Genomic DNA, 20,558 nt, shown 5'->3' on the forward strand with positions numbered 1-20,558 from the left:
GTTTTTCAACAGAAAATGCCATATATGCTTTCACCAGTCAAATTTTGAATGATCTGAATAACTGAACACCACCCATTGGGATTTTTTGTGATCTCTCAAAGGCTTTTGATTGTGTAAATCATGAAATTCTGCTAGACAAGCTCAAGTATTGTGGCATGAGTGGGACAGTGCACAAATGGTTTAATTCGTATCTAACTGGAAGAGCGCAGAAAGTTGAAATAAGTAGTTCTCGTAACATGCAAAGATCAGCACATTCCTCAAACTGGGGAACTATCAAGAATGGGGTTCCACAAGGGTCAGTCTTGGGTCCTTTGTTGTTCTTATTATATATTAATGACTTGCCATTCTATATTCATGAAGAGGCAAAGTTAGTTCTCTTTGCTGTGATACAAGTATAGTAATCACACCTGAGAAACAAGAATTAACTGATGAAATTGTCAATACTGTCTTTCAGAAAATTACTAAGTGGTTCCTCGTAAACGGACTCTCACTGAATTTTGATAAGACACAGTACATACAGTTCCGTACAGTGAATGGTATGATGCCATTAATACATATAGACCTTAATCAGAAGCATATAGCTAAGGTAGAATATTCCAAATTTTTAGGTATGTCCATTGATGAGAGATTAAATTGGAAGAAACACATTGATGATCTGCTGAAACGTTTGAGTTCAGCTACTTATGCAGTAAGGGTCATTGCAAATTTTGGTGATAAACATCTTAGTAAATTAGCTTACTATGCCTATTTTCACTCATTGCTTTCATATGGCATCATATTTTGGGGTAATTCATCACTGAGGAATAAAGTATTTATTGCACAAAAGCGTGTAATCAGAATAATAGCTGGAGTCCACCCAAGATCATCCTGCAGACATTTATTTAAGGATCTAGCGATATTCACAGTAGCTTCTCAGTATATATACTCTCTTATGAAATTTGTTATTAACAACCAAACCCAATTCAAAAGTAATAGCAGTGTGCATAACTACAATACTAGGAGAAAGGACGATCTTCACTATTCAAGATTAAATCTAACTTTGGTACAGAAAGGGGTGAATTATACTGGCACTAAAGTCTTTGGTCACTTACCAAATAGTATCAAAAGTCTGACAGATAACCAACAAGTATTTAAGAAGAAATTAAAAGAATTTCTGAATGACAACTCCTTCTACTCCGTAGAGGAATTTTTAGATATAAATTAAGAAAAAAAAAAGAAAAGAAACCAAAACAAAAATATTAAAAAAATAAAAATAAAAAATAAAGAAAAACAAAAAAACACAAAAAAATAAAGTTGTTATATTAACTTAAGTATGTTGTTAAATTAACCTAATTATGTCATGTATTGGAAAATTCGACTCGTTCCACATCATTGCGAAATATCGTATTCATGATCCATGGAACTAATATTAATCTAATCTAATCTAATCTAATCATCCTAGTCCATTATTCAAGAAATTATTATCTTTCCCACTGGTGGAGATACAAAATGAGCACAACATAATTAAAATGAACTTGAAATCATACCTGTGCACTACAGCTTTGATGAAAAATTAATTTCAAAGTGTGAGCTTTGTGTCAGCCACTTTTTATTTTCTTCCATTGTGTATTTCAACGGTTTAAACCCTCATCCTTGAGTGAATACAATTTCTTCTCCTGGATGCATCCAGAGTCATATACCTAAGTACACATGTGGCCACCCATGAATGATGGTCTAACCTCTCAAAATGTATGGTTGCATAAAATAAAAATTGAAAAGTGACTGAAATGGATACCCATTTCAACTTGTCTTTTGTTTCATAAATGGTCGCAAGTTTCCAAATGGCAGTCCAACATGGACAAAATAAGGTTCAGCTACATAAACTGGAGTGCAACCTGGTGTAGTCTTCTTGCTAGGTGGAGCTTTCTTCCTCCACTCTCTGCACATTTCCCCTTATTAGTACTCAAGATGAAGTTTACTGATTGGGGTCTAATATGCCTACAATGTGCTACACAGCTGCTACTCGGGTGTGAGAAATTTCATCCCCTTACTACTCCCTTGACATGAAATATATATATATGACCTCTCTAGTTAAGGTACAGAAACTAGCAGCTAAACTTAGCTAAGAAATTAAACCATTACTTAAATCAAACCTGGAAGGGCCCACATCAGACATTCAATGAACTACCACACTTACTGACACTTTCAGAAATATTCTGCTTCTTTGGTAATTATTGTTTGTTTTATTCCAGAATAAAGAAATTCACAACATACTTTCCTGAACTGCAGGTGCTTGTGCATCTATGATATCTGGCAGAGTGGAACAATAAATTTACATTTTTTATATATTATTAACAAGAATCATCATATGTGTATGAAGTAACAAGCAATATAAAATGAACAAATAGAAAGCAATCACATGGAACAATTTTATCATAAAAATACCACTTTTCTCTCCTTTTTAATACTCACCAACTGATATGTTGTGAGTCCAACAACTTCTATAAGGCCATCATCAGTTGCTGGTTCCACATTACCTCCTGCTCGATTCCAGGGATGAGTGCCACCACCATAACTACAATCAAATAATATTCTGTTATTCAGAATAATCCCAACTGTGTACTTTTCTTTTTAAATGTTAGGTATACAAACTGACAGTCATTTCTTTTTGGTACAATATATTCATATGAAATTAAGTGCTTTGCAAAACAAATGAATCACAAGAAAACGATTGTCTGTCATACATTTAATAATGGAAAATCCAGGATGGAATGTAATAATATTATCAAAACGGCAGTTGATACTCACCATACAGTGGAAATGCCAAGTCACAGATAGGCACACCAAAAAGATTGTCTGAAAATCAGGTTTCGACCAACAAGGCCTTCATCGGAGTTAGAACACTCAAACTCACTCTCTCTCTCTCTCTCTCTCTCTCTCTCTCTCTCTCTCTCTGTCTCACACACACACACACACACACACACACACGGCCGAGTCTCTGGCTGCTGAGGCCACACTGCGATCAGCTGAGCATGATCGGAGATGCAGCCAGGTGATGGGGGTAACAGGTGGCTGGGACAGGGAGGGGGTGGATAGCAGGATAGGGGTGGGTTACAGTAAAGTGCTACTTGTAGGAGCGTACAGGGATGAGATGGAGAGAGGGAAGGGCAGCTAAGTGCAGTCGGGATGTTAAACAGAGGGTGGGGGCATAGTGGAAAAGGAGAGAGGTAAGAAGACTTTGGGTATATTGGCGAAATAGACAACAGTGTAGTGTTGGAATGGGAACCGGGAAGGGGCTAGGGGGTAAGGACAAATACTGGCAAATGTTGAGGCCAGGAGGGTTACAGGATGTAGGGTATATTGCTGGGAGAGTTCCCATCTGTGTAACTCAGGGAAGCTGGTGTTGGTGAGAAGAATCCAGATGTCACAGGCTGTGAAGCTGTCATCGAAATGAAGAATGTCGTGTTTGGCAGCATGCTCAGAAACTTGGTGGTCCAGCTGTTTCTTGGCCGCAGTTTGTTGGTTGTCATTCAAGCGGACAGACAGCTTCTCAGCTGTCATGCTCACGAAGAATGCAGGACAGTAGCTACAGCTTAGCTTTTAGATCACAGGACTGGTTTCACAGGTAGCCCTGCCTTTGATGGGGTAGGTGATGCTTGTGCTTGGACTGGAGTAGGTGGTGGTGGGAGAATGTACGGGACAGGTCTTGCATTTAGGTCTATAACAGCGATATGAGCCATTAGGCAAGGGGATGGGAGCAGGAGCTGTGTAGGTATGGACGAGGATGTTGTGTACATTCGGTGGGCAGTGGAATACCACTGTGGGACAGGTGGGAAGGATAGTGGGTAGACACTCCTTATTTCATAGCACAACGAAAGGTAGTCGAAAGAGGTTTTCTGCCTTGATATGAGGACTGTCCTACCTACTATCCTTCCCACCCCTTCCACAGTGGTACTCTACCACCCACGGACTCTACATAATACCCTTGTGCGTCGCTACACAACTCCTGCTCCCATCCCCTTGCCTCATGGCTCACATAGCTGCTATAGACCTAGATGCAAGACCTGTCCCATACATCCTCCCACCACCACCTACTCCAGTCGTCACAAGCATCACCTACCCCATTAAAGGCAGGGCTACCTGTGAAACCAGTCATGTGATCAACAAGCTAAGCTGCAACCACTGTGCTGCATTCTACACAGGCGTGACAACTGACAAGCTGTCTGTCCACTTGAATGGCCACCAACAAACTGCCGCCCAGAAACAGCTGGACCACCAAGTTGCTGAGCATGCTGCCTAACACAACATTCTTCATTTTAATGACTGCTTCACAGCCTGTGCCATCTGGACTCTTCCCACCAACACTACCTTTCCTGAACTGCGCTTGTGGGAACTCTCCCTTCATTCCTGTAACCTTCCTGGCCTCAACCTTTGTTAGTCTTTGTTCTTGCCCTCTAGCCCCTTCCCTGTTCCCATTTCAGTACTACACAGTCCTCTATTCCACGAACACACCCACAGTCTTTTTTACCTATCTCCTTTTCCCCAACTCCCCCCCCCCCCCCTGCCGCTCCTACCCTCTCTCCACCTCATCCCTGTATGCTCCCACAAGCAGCACTTTACCGTCCCCCACCCCTACCCTGCTCTCCATTCCGCTCTTCACCCCAGCCTCCTTACCACCACCACATGGTTGCATCTCCCATCATGTGCAGTTGCTCGCGGTGTGTGTTCAGCAGCCCGAGACTGTGGTCATGTATGTGTTAGTTGTGTTTGTGTGTGCGCGTGTTCATGTGCGTGTTCTATCTCTGATGAAGGCCTTGTTGGCCAAAAGCTCTGACAATCTTTTTGTTGTGCCTATCTGTGACTCAGCATCTCCACTACATGGTGAGTATCAACTAACCTTTTCATCATATTGATACATTTAGTAAGTTGCAACTCAACAACATGAGATTATCCCTTTGATTCATACCTACATAGGAAGTAGCCTAAATTAACTGATGGGATCTTATTATTGTTTGATATGTTTTACACAAAAACAGACGAAAATGCAATGAAAAAATATCAGTTGTTCAGAAATACATATCCTCATCTCTACGTACCCTGTAAGAACACCTAAAAGATAGACAATAGCATGAATCTTCATCAAACAAGAAATTATTAACAATCTGTGCACCCATAATGCAGAAATCATACATACATGAAGAGTGGAATGAAAAACTAGGGTGCAATCTTTCCACAAAAAGTGTTTTCAGTGGTATTGAGTTCTCAGTACTCTGTTGTATGTCGCTAGACTTGTTCCTACCATCTAATCATTTAGAAAATGTTTAAAGCATCAAATCACTGAGAAAATGCTTCAAACATTCATTAGTAGATGGTGCACGGTATTTGTGCCAAGCAGTGCTTCCCTCCACAGCTCTGAGTGTCACATGTCAGGTCTTCTTCAATTGGCCTGAGATAGTTCGAAGAGACAACACACACATTTTTGGCGAGTGGGCACATTCTTTTGAGCTGCGACAGAGATCTTGCACTTAGATAAAAATAAAGAAAGGTAAGCAAGACTGATACAACTGACTTCTCCAGTTTGAGAGATGCTTTTGAAACACTGATGTCAATGCAGGCATGCAGGATCTCCATATGCAGTATGGTGAAAGTATTTCATACTTATTCATCTCAAAAAGCTGTCAAAAACTCTTATATTAAACAGAAGACTGGAAAAAACTCAATGTATTCAAAAGAGGAAAGATCATGGCTGGTGTACGCCATGTTGTTGTTGTTGTTGTTGTTGTTGTGGTGGTGGTGGTCTTCAGTCCAGAGACTGGTTTGATGCAGCTCTCCATGCCAGTGAAGCTGCATGCCCTCAGGAAAAATTACAGCCGTAGTTTCCCCTTGCTTCCAGCCGTTCGCAGTACCAGCACAGTAAGGCCATTTTGGTTAGTGTTACAAGGCCAGATCAGTCAATCATCCAGACTGTTGCCCTGCAACTACTGAAATGGCTGCTGATCCTCTTCAGGAACCACACGTTTGTCTGGCCTCTCAACGGATATCCCTCCGTTGTGGTTGTACCTACGGTACGGCTATCTGTATCGCTGAGGCACGCAAGCCTCCCCACACTGTACTGTATCTAAAATATGAATGATTTTTATCTCTGCAAAACAGAAAGGCCTGATGGCAATGTACAGGGAATTTTACAGTAAATTTTGCAGCATCAGATCCCAAGATAGAGTTGTGTAAGGAACAGATGTCAATTTTGCAACGATTTTTCTTGAATTTATATTTAGTTACTCACGTGTAAAACATATAAAATAAATTAGAAATGGTTTTTGTAAACTGCAGTCCTACTAGTTACAATATTACTGCTGTACTTATGTGGTACCAGACTATCTGCTCAATTTTTTGTGTATACACATAAGTTACATACAAAAAGAGAAACATTGTTTTTCGATTCTTCAGAACTTTTCCATTTTCACTCTTCATAAAATGCACGTACCTATTCTTTATATAAAATCTGTCATGTTATTGCTCGCTCTTTTATTGTATGTTCAAAGTACTGCGGACACACAACATCACAGAAGAGGCGCTGTGAAAGAGTAGAATTGTGAAAATTAGTGAGTGAAGGCAGCAGAGGATCAAACAGGTAAAAAGACGAGGGCTAGTAGAAACCCTTGGGTAACAGAAGAAATATTGAATTTAATTGATGACAGGAGAAAATATAAAAATGCAGTAAATGAAGCAGGCAAAAAGGAATACAAACGTCTCAAAAATGAGATCGACAGGAAGTGCAAAATGGCTAAGCAGGGATGGCTAGAGGACAAATGTAAGGATGTAGAGGTCTATCTCACTAGGGGTAAGATAGATACCGCCTACAGGAAAATTAAAGAGACCTTTGGAGAAAAGAGAATGACTTGTATGAATATCAAGAGCTCAGATGGAAACCCGGTTCTAAGCAAAGAAGGGAAAGCAGAAAGGTGGAAGGAGTATATAGAGGGTCTATACAAGGGCGACGTACTTGAGGACAATATTATGGAAATGGAAGAGGATGTAGATGAAGATGAAATGGGAGATATGATACTGCGTAAAGAGTTTGAGAGAGCACTGAAAGACCTGAGTCGAAACAAGGCCCCCGGAGTAGACAACATTCCATTAGAACTACTGGCAGCCTTGGGAGAGCCAGTCCTGACAAAACTCTACAATCTGGTGAGCAAGATGTATGAGACAGGCGAAATTCCCTCAGACTTCAAGAAGAATATAATAGTTCCAATCCCAAATAAAGCAGGTGTTGACAGATGTGAAAATTACCGAACTATCAGTTTAATAAGTCACAGCTGCAAAATACTAACTTGAATTCTTTACAGACGAATGGAAAAACTAGTAGAAGCCGACCTCGGGGAAGATCAGTTTGGATTCCGTAGAAATGTTGGAACACGTGAGGCAATACTGACCCTACGACTTATCTTAGAAGAACGATTAAGGAAAGGCAAACCTACGTTTCTAGCATATGTAGACTTAGAGAAAGCTTTTGACAATGTTGATTGGAATACTCTCTTTCAAATTCTGAAAGTGGCAGGGGTAAAATACAGGGATCAAAAGGCTATTTACAATTTGTACAGAAAGCAGATGGCAGTTACAAGAGTCGAGGGACATGAAAGGGAAGCAGTGGTTGGGAAGGGAGTAAGACAGGGTTGTAGCCTCTCCCCGATGTTGTTCAATCTGTATATTGAGCAAGCAGTAAAGGAAACAAAAGAAAAATTCGGGGTAGGTATTAAAATTCATGGAGAAGAAATAAAAACTTTGAGGTTCGCCGATGACATTGTAATTCTGTCAGAGACAGCAAAGGACTTGGAAGAGCAGTTGAACGGAATGGACAGTGTCTTGAAAGGAGGATATAAGATGAACATCAACAAAAGCAAAACGAGGATAATGGAATGTAGTCGAATTAAATCGGGTGATGCTGAGGGAATTAGATCAGGAAATGAGACACTTAAAGTAGTAAAGGAGTTTTGCTATTTGGGGAGCAAAATAACTGACGATGGTTGAAGTAGAGAGGATACAAAATGTAGACTGGCAATGGCAAGGGAAGCGTTTCTGAAGAAGAAAAATTTGTTAACATCGTGTATAGATTTAAATGTCAGCAACTCGTTTCTGAAAGTATTTGTATGGAGTGTAGCCATGTATGGAAGTGAAACGTGGACGATAAATATTTTAGACAAGAAGAGAATAGAAACTTTCGAAATGTGGTGCTACAGAACAATGCTGAAGATTAGATGGGTAGATCACATAACTAATGAGGAGGTATTGAATAGAATTGGGGAGAAGAGGAGCTTGTGGCACAACTTGACTAGAAGAAGGGATCGGTTGGTAGGACATGTTCTTAGACATCGAGGGATCACCAATTTAGTATTGGAGGGCAGCGTGGAGGGTAAAAATCGTAGAGGGAGACCAAGAGATGAATACACTAAGCAGATTCAGAAGGATGTAGGCTGCAGTAGGTACTGGGAGATGAAGAAGCTTGCACAGGATAGAGTAGCATGGAGAGCTGCATCAAACCAGTCTCAGGACTGAAGACCACAACAACAACAACAACAGTGAGTGCATTGGTATATTTTGCAGAACTGAAGCTGTTGAAGTGTAAAATTATGAAGATAAGTGAGTGAACTGGTGTGGGCATCCAAGTATAATTTAATCATGTTTTTAACTTGCGTAAGATACATTAGCGAAATTTTGGATTGCTGTTATATACACACATAAGGGTGACTTAATAAAATGTTATCTGTGCTAAGATGTTTTTGTATGCCGTACACATAAACAAAACTGAAGATGTGTATGTGTTGGCTAAATTCATATAATGGAGATTGTCTATGGATTAATGAATAAATAAATAAATTTATTTTAGCAGTAACAGAAAAATTCTGCATGAACCATGTGGTCATAATTTAAAATTAGCAGAATCATTTCACATCTGAAATTACCTTGGAATGTTGAGAAACACAATTGCATGGACCTTATGATCCCTCAACTTAGGAGTTATGTCTTTACCATCACATTCTAACGTGACTAATTCTGCAAGTCCTTTCCATTTCCGCCTCAAAAGATCTTTCCCACCAGCTTGTCCATAGAACATCTTATTCCGAAGGCGAGAGTTGAAACGCTCAGGATGTGCTTCTACAAACACAGAATGAAAATCTAAGAACTAAAATTCTAAGGTAAATAAAAAGACATGAGTAAAAATGCAATTTTGATAAAAACTTGGATTCCATGTGTCTTATTTTCAGTAGGATAGAAAGTTTTAGAAGACAAACACCACTAGAATAGACGAGAAATAAGGTATTCAATTCGTTGAACATACTTCAGTTATACTTAATGGACACTGATCTAACATCAGATTATGCCAAGATAAAAAAAAATTTATTTTAGTCATGGCTGTAATTTTCAACAACCTTAGTACTATTTTTCAGGATAAATTTCAGTTATCAGTTGTAAATAAATTTTATTATCTTTACTGGTTTCGACAAATTAATTTGTCATCTTCAGAAGCCTACAAAATTAGGGATATTATAAATCTTTAGATCTTGGCTATACATTTATGTGAAGTATAAAAAGTGTATCACAAAAACTTACTTAGTTTAGCAGACAGTCAGTATCTTATTTACAGAATGATCATGCCATGGAACAGTCACAAATTTACATATTGTATGTGATTATTTTGAACACTGTTTTACAATTTACTATAACTAGGTCACATTTATGTATCTGTTGTGCTAGCAGCAAGGAATATATACATAAAAGCATGTATAAAAAATATAAGCAAGGCATACAGGGTGTGATTCAAAAGTTTCACGACTTAACTCAGAAGTAGATATTTATTGAACATTTAAGTACAGTGGACTAAAATTCTTCAAAATATGATCCTTCAGCACCAACACAGCGCTGCCAGTGCATCTTCCACTGTTCGTAGCCCTTCTGGAATGCCTCGGGCGTCACGCTGTCAAGGGCTCTAGTCGAAGCCTGCTGGATGGCGTCGGTGGAGTCAAATTGCTTCCCTTTTAGGCCCGTCTTGATTCGGGGGAAGAGGAAAAAGTCACTTGGAGCCAAGTCGGGGCTGTAGGGTGGCTGTGGCAGTGTTGTCACGCTGAACTTGACCAAAACTTCTGCGGCGGCGCACAATGTGTGGGTGGGCACATTGTCATGGTGGAGAATACAATCAACCTTGATCGCCGGGCAGATGCAGCGAACTCGATCCCTCAAGCGGTGGAGCACTCCAGCGTAAAAGTCACCTGTGACAGTCTGTCCACAAGCAACAAACTCCTTGTGAATCACTCCTTTACCATTAAAAAAAAAAAAAAAAAAAAAATCAGCATACACTTCACACACGACTTGCTCAAGTGAGCTTTCTTGGGCTTCGGTGAGGAAGCAGTGTGCCATTCTGAGCTTTGACGCTTCGACTCAGGATCGTACTTGTAGACCCAGGTCTCTTCACCAGTCACCACTTTCTCCAGAAGGTTCAGATCAACATTCAACCATTGGAGCATTTCCTGGCAAACAGCCATGCGCCATTTCTTCTGATCCACTGACAAAATTTTTGGCACCAGTTTGGCACACACTTTTCACATCATCAAATTCTCCGTCACAATCCTCCACACTGTACTCTGACTGAGTCCCAGTTCATCAGCAATTAATCTAGTACTAAGATGACAGACAATGTTTATAAGTTCCCGCACTCTCTCCACATTCTGATCTGTTCGGCTTCATGATGGCCTCCCAGAGCGGTCGTCGTCTTCAACATTCCCGCAGCCATCTTTGAAACGTTTGTGCCACATGAAAACCATTGCATGGGCCATGGCTCCTTCCTTAAAGTCCTCTTGAATCATACCGAGAGTCTCCGTGGCGGTTTTGTTCAGTCGCATGCAAAACTTAATCACATAATGCTGCCCCCAAGTTTCGACCGAGGTCGTTCCCTGAGACCCCCCTCCCACTACTTCCCACACCCGGAAAAAACGGTCCGCGTGCACTACCCCAATCCACGAAACGAATCAGTCCTGAAACTTCTGAATCACACCTTGTATACCTTTTATACTTCACATAAATGTACAGCCAAGGTCTAAAGATTTATATCATCCTTAATTTTGTAGGCTTCGGGGAGATGAAAAATTAACTTGGCAAAAATGGTAAAGATAATAATTTATTTGCATCTCATGACTGAAATTTATCCTTAAAATTTTTAGTTAGTTAGTTACACGTTTCAGGGATCATTTTGCACAATAGATCGTAATGATGTAGAATGAGGCATTTTGGATTCATGTTGCAAATTTTATTTTTACTTTTATTACACAAAGAAAATTATTGTGAAATTATTATTAAGCACAAATCAGAATAATTACTATCAAAGAAAGATAACATCTACCATATGTAAGCATTCAAAAAAAGAGTTTAAACAGAACATATCCACACACGTTTCTTACGTAACTACTGAAGGCATGGTACAGAGGATGGAGTAATCTGCTGGAATGAGACAGTGAAATGGCAACAAAATAAGAGTCAAATGAATTAAGTTATAAAAACAGCAGAACAACGAAAAATGAATTAGGAATGATAGTAATGATGAAACCTTACATTTAGGATGCTAGTCCTGATACCAAAGAAATTGGGTAGTAACAACAAGATACAAACACCTAAAGGCTGGGAAACGTTTCTCTAAAACAAAATTTCATTGACAAACCATGAAACTTATTTGATGGGTTAAGGGTAGGATTTTGCAAAAATGCCGCCACCACCACCACCACCACCACCAGGGCCCTTGTTCCCACTGCCAGTAATTTTTTCGTCATTTAAACGAGTCTTTTTCTGAATGTATCTCATAATGACATCAGTGCAGTGTATAAAGGAGTACAAATGTCTTTGAAAGAAAACAGGTCATATATTGTGTTTTGCTCACATGATCAGTCTGGTGGTAAAATATTCTGCTGAAAATACTGACAAACTGTCCGAGTTGATTATTGATGTGAAAAAGTTTGTAATGTAGTGCAAGCAAGGTGTAGGAACAAGTGATGATCAAAGAAAAGAATCAGATTTCAAAACTAATTCAAGAAGTATGAACTACATGGAATTAACATGCTGCAGATTGAAACATTTTTTTAACTGCATTCAGTGATATTATTTATCATTAAGTACCCCGTTAGTGCACCACCCATGTTGGCAGTAGCAGACACTGTAGATCTGGTAGATGTTTGTGACATTCTGGAGCCTACAGGAGTGTCTGCTAATGAAGCTTTGCACATAAATGTACATTGTAAGCAGTAAATCCCAATAGCAGTATGTTGAATATGAAAATATCTGGCTTGCAACCAATGCTGACTACACCAGACAATCTTAAGAGCAACATTACAACAGAAATAAAAAATAAATTGCTACCAACTAAATGCATTGACATATTAGCCATTTCTTGGGCCCAGATTCAAGAGCATGCATTTTCAAGATGCTTTAGTGTGTCTGAAGACAATCAAAATCATCAAGGATTTGTTTACAGCTGCTGAAATGACTGACAGTGAGAATGAGTAACACACTGACACATCACAGAAAAAGACTTAAACAATATTTGATTTATGAAGTGAACGTTATAAAATAGCACAAGTAAAGAGTAATTTGTGAACTGGAACAAGAATGGACCTATCATCACAGTGCAGTTATTATCTGAAAGTTGGCCTTCCACACTGAAGCACCAAAGAAACTGGTATATGCTTACGTATTCAAATACAGAGGTCAGTAAACAGGCAGTATATGGCACTGTGGTTGGCAACGCATACATAAGACAACAAGCGTCTGGTGCAGTTGTTAGATCAGTTACTGCAGCTACAATGGCAGATTATTAAGATTTAAGTGAGTTTGAATGTGGTGTTACAGTCGGCGCACGAGTGATGGGACACAGCATCTCTGAGGTAGCGATGAAATGGGGATTTACCCTTAAGACCAATTCACAAATTTACGGTGAATATCAGGAATCGCAAAAAATACCAAATCTCCAATATCGCTGCGGCTGAAAAGAGGTCCTGCATGAATGGGACAAATGACAACTGAAGAGAATCGTTCAACGCAACAGAAGTGCAACCCTTCCACAAACTGCTGCAGGTTTCAATGCTGGCCCATTACAAGCCTCAGTGTGCAAACTATTCAACGAAACATCATTGATATGGTCTTTTGGACCCAAAGGCCCACTCATGTACCGTTGATGACTGCACGAAACAGAACTTTACACCTTGCCTGGACTCGTCAACATTGACATTGGACTGTTGATGACTGGAAACATGTTGTCTGATCAGATGAGTCTCATTTCAAATTGCATCAAGCAGATGGACGTGTAAAGGTATGAAGTCAACCTCATGAATCCATGGACCCTGCATGTCAGCAGGGAACTCTTCAAGCTGGTGGAGGCTCTGTAATAGTGTGGGTTGTGTGCAGTTGGAGTGATACCGGGCCCCTGATACTTCTAGATACGACTCTGACAGGTGACACATACGTAAGCATCCTGTCTGATCACCTGCATCCATTCATTTCCATTTTGCATTCCAATGGACTTAGGCAGTTCCAGCAGGACATTGCAATACCCCACACATCCGCAATTGCTACAGAGTGGCTCCAGAAACACTCTTCTGAGTTTAAACACTTCCGCTGGCCACCAAACTCCCAATGGCCACCAAAATTGAGCAGATTTGGGATGCCTTGCAATGTGCTGTTCAGAAGAGATCTCTGCCCTCTCGTACACTAACAGATTTATGGACAGCCCTTTAGGATCCATGGTGCCAATTCCCTCCAGCACTACTTCAGACACTAGTCAACTCCATACCATGTCATGTTGTGGCACTTCTGCATGCTCACAGGGGCCCTACACGACATTAGGCAGGTGTACCAGTTTCTTTGACTCTCCAGTGTAGAACTTACAAGATCCATTAAAAGCATGGAATCACATCTACAGTTCTATCCATCCATCACTACAAAAATTTGCACTCAAGTATTTGAACTGCATAGCCACATCATCAGCTTTTGAAGGTCTGTTCTCAAAAGCAGGATATGCTCTCTGTTAACAACGTAACAGACCGGAGAGGAAACTACTCTCAAAAATGTTATTTTTACAGTCTGCAGACAATATGTTGTGGGATATATAATGTTAATTATTTGTGTATCTATTGATTAATAAATTAAGACTACAGGGAAAGAATGTGCTTTGTCTACTTTTTTCAAAAATGAGTTATGTATGCCGTGAGGTGTAGGATGTGCGTTGTTCAATACTGTTAATCGGCCAGTCTAATAACATGAATAGCCCAAATTCCCTAACCCATTTTAGATTAGGCATGCAGCAAAAGAATATACTAACGTCTCTTGCTACAGGGAATAAATGTGCTTTGTCCAAGTCGTGTATTAAGTTTTAGATTCCTTGTGGATTGGAAAACTATGTTGAAGCAAGAAAGAGAGAATTTTTCTTTATTGTTCATTGTTGGTACAAGTGAGAACTATTACTTTAGTTTGAGACATTGTGTTTAGTAACACAGGTGTTGCAAGTGATTCTTTTCAGCTTTAGTAGTTTATTATTTACATTAAATGATTAGCACCTCATCTGAGGTTGAAAGACAGAGACCTCCAGATTCTAACAGCATCAGGAAAAGGCAAGTATGAGAGTGAATGAGCACAGTTATGAAGAAATTAAGGGTTCAGTCAAACAAATGAGTAGAGGACTGCAACTGAAAGTTAAAGTGTTTTGAAGTAGCAAGTGCTGAAGAAAGATTAAATATTATATGAAAATTTTGTGATGTGGTAGGCTGGAATGAACAATCACTGTATCTGACTGGCCTCATTACAATACCTTCACTTCACAGAAGGTGATCAACGAATAATAAAGATGAAGCATAACTTCGAGAGTTAACTTCAGCTACTGAGTAAGAGTAAAAGGCGACAGAATCATACACGAAATCCCTATACGAACAGAAGCTTTATGGCAGTACACAGAATAACAAGGCTATGATTAATGACAGTCCAGAAATTTTTGAATCTGCACAAGTCTCTTTGTGCTGGAAGGGGTAAGCGGAATTAGGCCATGGAAAATTAAGCAAGCAGTAGGAATTGAAGTTTATGATCACACTCATTCCTTTAAGGGTAGATCAAGTCATTACAGCAATGACAAGGCCAAGAAGTTGTATTTCGCAGAAGAACTTTTGATGAAAAAAATTGCATGAAATGTTCCAGGAAAAATGCCTGAACTTTGACATTTCATATGAAATGCATAGAACAGTATTCAACACCAAATCAAATATGGCTTTGGGGTATCCAAGGAATGATAGTCACTCAACATGAGATAAGTACACTGCTGAGATGAAATTGCTGAATGCAATATTATCTGCAAATTTAGAAAATGACATGAAGAAACACATCTTAAGATCACCATGACCAGAGAGCACACATAGCGAAAGCTGAAACATTTCATACCACAAAGAGGAACGCTCATTTAAGAAGACAAAAGCCTAAAAAGTGAAGCAATCTACATAGACTAGCAAAAAAATGCACGCTTACCAAACGTAAGTATTAATGATGTCTATTATGAAAGGTATTTGTCTGTTTATTCTTTCAATATTCACCAACTTTCAAATGCAACTGCAGTATCCTACACTTACAATGAAAATACTGGAACACAAGGGGCCAAAAAAGTTTTTTTTCCTTTTTAAATTGCATTGTGATAGAATTACTGCACAAGAAAGTGAAACGTCTAAGAAATTTTTTGTGATTTGTTTTCAGGACAGAACAAGAATTATACTGTACCGGTTTATCTTAATTACCTCGTGAGTGATCTTAAACCTCTGAAGGCAGTGAAAGTGACTTCACCTAGCAGAGGACACTCCTAAGCAGGAGTAGAAATTCCAATGGATTGGGTGTAAATCATGGTTGAAGCTCTATGTAAACTGACACAAAATTGGGGTACATTTCTGAAGCAGAAATATTTTAGGAAATGTCCTTTCTTAACAAGGCCCATCAGATAGGTAGTCATCACAAAAAACATCCCCACCTTATTCAATATTGAAAACCTTATAATGGAGCTTGGATTTTATCAGTGGTGAGAGTTTCACAATGATTTCAAGAGCAGTAGTTTGGATAATATCAATCCCCAACTTAAAAAAAAGAAAGAGTACTGCAGGCAAGAAGCTAGATTGTTTCACACAAACCTTTTACATTGGGGTGAAAACTGCATGTTTGGACAAAGTGCCATTATACTTCATTCTTTTAGGATTCTAGCATATTAAGTTGACATAGCAAAGAGAATCTACTTATCAAGAAGTATCTTCACTGTTTAAAACATTGCTTTTCATGACAAAATAATTTGGCCTTGACATTTAACAAAAAAATGCAGTTTTACTTGCAGTATCTTCTATTCTGCAGTAAAAAAATAGCATGTTTTTTCCTTGTAATGCATGATGTTACTTTAAATATTATGTCAATAAATAATTAATTTACAAATTTAAGGAATCAGTGAATATTAAATTTAGTGTATATGGCATTTGCTTCCAAATGATTTTTGTATTCATTAATTTTCTCCATTAGTATCCATGAAATTCAGTTTCAAACTTTAAAACTGCTCTCCTAAACAATTTGATAATGTGGATGAAGCACGTTCTTTTCCTGTGCTTTTCAAATATGATGCCAAATGTATTTGTGTGGTGGTGTTTACGCCATTCTATAAATCTATCATTTAACCTTGAAGTTAAAGTACTGATAGTTTGAGGTCAAATATCAGTTACTGACGTTCAGACCTTGCTGATGATTTGCCAACATTAGCCATCCTTAGTTAAGAGTAACAAGTGCAGTGAGCATAAAAACATCCCAACCCTATTAAAGAGAAAACTAATGAGGGAAAAATGACAATCAGAACACAGATAAGGAAATATTACAAGATGTTAGTAATCACTTTTGCTCAAAACAGTAACAATGATGATCAGTTCTGCACATAAAAGTGTAAGTCTACAATTTCTTACTACTATTTGTGATAGGTCCTCGAGTAAAAGTTACACTATCATACATCTAAACAAGAACTCTAGTCTGATTGAATGCATTATCAAGAGTGACAGTTTTAAAAAAAAAAAGTGTTTGTTATCTTCCATTAGTTACATTGTTGTTCCCATGTGAGCATCAAATTTACATTCATTTTTAAACTACATCTCAAAAGATTATTGCATGTCATTAATTTATTGAATCTTATTTTAAAAGTGGGTGCAGTCTCTCCTTAAAACATTCAGACTACAAACATTAACAACAGTCAATCTTAGAACATTAAAATTGTATTAAAAGTACTTCATTTGTTTCTCCAATTTTAACAATCCTAATACTTTGTTGGACTCCCTCAACAACAATATCTGATCTAAAATTCTATATTCGATTTTGTTTTTTCCTTCATAAAGCTCAATAAAATGAGGAGGAGATGATAGAAACACTATAGTGTGTGAGAGTTCTATATTGGTTCCAACAGGATAAGATAGGAGGATTCCATTTCATGCATTGGTGACAACTGTAAACTACTGAAACCTCAAAAAATATTTGACATACTTTCACATCTATGAATTAACATAAATACAGTCAAATAGGGTTTCAAATACACATCACTGTATGCTTGAAGCTTTTGACACCAGTTATTTCCTAGTGGTTAAAGACAGGATTATAAATTCAGAGTGAAAATTACCTCTTGCCTCGTGAAATTCCAGTGCTATATGAGCATCAACACCAAGGGAGAAATAGTTATTTACAACGTTTAAAGGCAAATTGTCCTTTCCTTCTTCATTAGCTTCTGCTTCTGGATTCTTTTCAACTTTAAGTTCCCACCTGTCCAACTGAACCACGTCTCCATCAGCAATATTTGCCAGTATTTTAGAAATTGGTTCATCTGTGTAGCCCTGTAAAAAGCATACTGATGATGTCAACATTAGCATTTCACAACAAAATTACTTATTCTTTGGCTGCATTACAGCCAACTTTATCACCAATACTACTATGTGTGCAATAAATCAGGTACTCATACATAAATTTATTAATTTTGGTATCTTATAAGATAACCATATAACAGTTCTCACATTCAGCATCAAGGATTCCACAACCATTTGAAGCAGAAATCATTTGCAATGATTTTAACATCAATTTTATCATTAACAGGTGCTAATCAAGGTTTAAAAATTCTCTGGTGGTTTTGTACTTCAGAAAACATTGTTCTTTTCGTTATATCTCAAAACTCGTTTCATTATACCTGTATCAGACTCAGTGGAAATGTTCTACATTGAATGACTTGATTTTCCAATAGATTACTGTTCCAAAAGAACTCATGTGAAAGTAAAGAAAATTTATTCTGTTTTGACGTTACAAGCATTCTTCACAATAATATACACTGACAAATGATTTTCCCAAGTTACTTGTCCACACGTTTTCATGTCAGCCTGAGTAGTTCACATTCCCACCACCAGACACTGTGTTGCTGTTGTTGTGCAACGGTTGTTTACAAAATTGTGACTCTATAGCAATAAAAAGTACTTTGTGCAATGAAATTTGAATAAACAGGGATTCTTGTGAAGTGCCAACACTCTGTCGGACAGAACTTAACACAATGGAATTATATATCATTAGCAAGCAACTTATCCAGTCCATAATCTGTCTGCACCACACAGGAAGTCTTTGACACCTATAAAAGTCACAGAAAACCTTAACTGTGTATGTAAAGTTCCGAATAAATCAACAACATACGTTAGTCACTAATTAAATGTGTCACATCCTGCTGAATGATGTGTTCTATGAAAGCATCTGCCCTACAAGTCATACAAACTGCATCTTATACAGAAGTTGAGAACAGGAACAATATTAAAACCTTCTGCACTGAAGTGAAGATCCTGTTAAAAGAGGATGAATTGACTGAAAGGTTAGTGTTTTGTAGCATGGCGCCATTCCACATGCCCATAAGCACCAATCACCTTAATGTTACATACTGCATCTCATAAAACCCGTAAGTCATTGTGAAACATGAGACAGACTCAGCGAAGTAAATGTATCTTGTGTGATGAGCATATGCAAATAATATGGGTCCTTTTCTCTTCTTCTTCTTCTTCTTCTTCTTCTTCTTCCTCTTTTTACAGAGTCTACTGTCACTTGGCTCAGGTACCTGGACAAGTTAACAGAATGGCTAAAGACTCAATTAACAGAAGATCTACATAACTACCTTTCCACTGGATAGCATTAATCCTTATTTTCAGGAGAAAGTTTACAATGTGCTGAGTGTCACTTTGCCAAAAGCCTCCGTGAGCCACACTGGGAATGGTGATACATCAATTCTGCTCTGCTCCCCAAGATCACTTGATTTAACATGCAATGATATCTTTTTGTGATATATGTCAGGAATTAGTCAAAGGTTTTTCCTTATGACAACAATACTAGGATGATGCAGAGAACTACATATTTCATGATGTGGAATGGAGAGATGACTACAGATATGTTGTTGTACATCTGGGGTGAAATGCACTACTGTCTGAACCAAGTTCTGTGCCACGAAGATCGGTACTCACATAAATGACACCCGCTGTCGTGGTACAACACAGGCACTATCATGTGGTATGCTGCAAATGTATTGAGCATCTGCAAAAGCAGAACTGATTAACTTTCAAACGTATCATGAATCTCTTCAGGTATTGTGAGAGTGATACTCAGAACTTCTTATGTATCACAAACATTCTCTACACTCATTTAAAAATAAGAAAAGAAAATAATGAACAATGCACAACCCACCGCAAAGCAAACTACACAAAGTAGTTGATAACAGCTGCTGCACAACTGCTTACTTAGGTTGGCAATGCAGAAAACGTGGGATCTCAGATCAGACCTCTAGCCGTATATTATGTACACATTAGCAATTATGTGAGCTGCACATACAAACATTTCACTTATGGACGACAAACTTATGAAGGTCATCTCTCACTGCCCAACATTATGAACCACGTATCTCAAGCTGATGGTCACTACATTATCGAATGAGTTTCTTTGTGATTTCACTGATAATACAAATTGTTTGTCCAGTTTATCTATTATGTTATAAGAACTGCTGAGAGACTTTTTTGCAATGAAACAACAGCAAACGGCCATAACATATTTGTAAGTGGTGGTGAAGATGGTGGTAATATTCCACAGAAAGCAAACCTAGCAGACAAGTTAAAAACTGATGCGTCATGCAGATTACTTCGTTGGTTGTTACAGAGGTGTTTTGTTAACCTTTAACAGTTATCAACAATGCTGCCATAAGAATTTAAAACTATATCACATCTGGTGTTCAGTAAGATAAGGGAAATAACAGATACAATCTAGTTTGTGGAACTGCCTGCTTTTGTATTTTTTTATTTTATACAATTTATCTGAGATTTCCAGAGGATTCTTTCTAATCACATGTTCAGCATATTACTATTCTCCCCTACATCTACATCTACATCTACATGGATACTCTGCAAATCACATTTAAGTGCCTGGCAGAGGTTTCATCAAACCACTTTCACAATTCCCTATTATTCCAATCTTGTACAGCACGCAGA

General features: G+C 38.4%; 1 protein-coding gene across 1 annotated transcript in view; it reads right to left on the reverse strand.

Moving 5' to 3' along the window:
• Positions 1-20,558, reverse strand: part of LOC124804650 (eye-specific diacylglycerol kinase) — an 879,337-nt gene that overhangs the window by 143,437 nt on the left and 715,342 nt on the right. Inside the window, exons 8-10 of the mRNA XM_047264874.1 lie at positions 17,684-17,894; positions 8,943-9,135; positions 2,452-2,554 (exon numbers count right to left, since the gene is read on the reverse strand). Coding sequence (XP_047120830.1) covers positions 2,452-2,554; positions 8,943-9,135; positions 17,684-17,894 — 507 coding nt within the window. The remainder of the gene's footprint in view (positions 1-2,451; positions 2,555-8,942; positions 9,136-17,683; positions 17,895-20,558) is intronic.

The sequence above is a fragment of the Schistocerca piceifrons genome, chromosome 7 (assembly GCF_021461385.2).
Source record: "Schistocerca piceifrons isolate TAMUIC-IGC-003096 chromosome 7, iqSchPice1.1, whole genome shotgun sequence".
NCBI lineage: Eukaryota > Metazoa > Arthropoda > Insecta > Orthoptera > Acrididae > Schistocerca > Schistocerca piceifrons.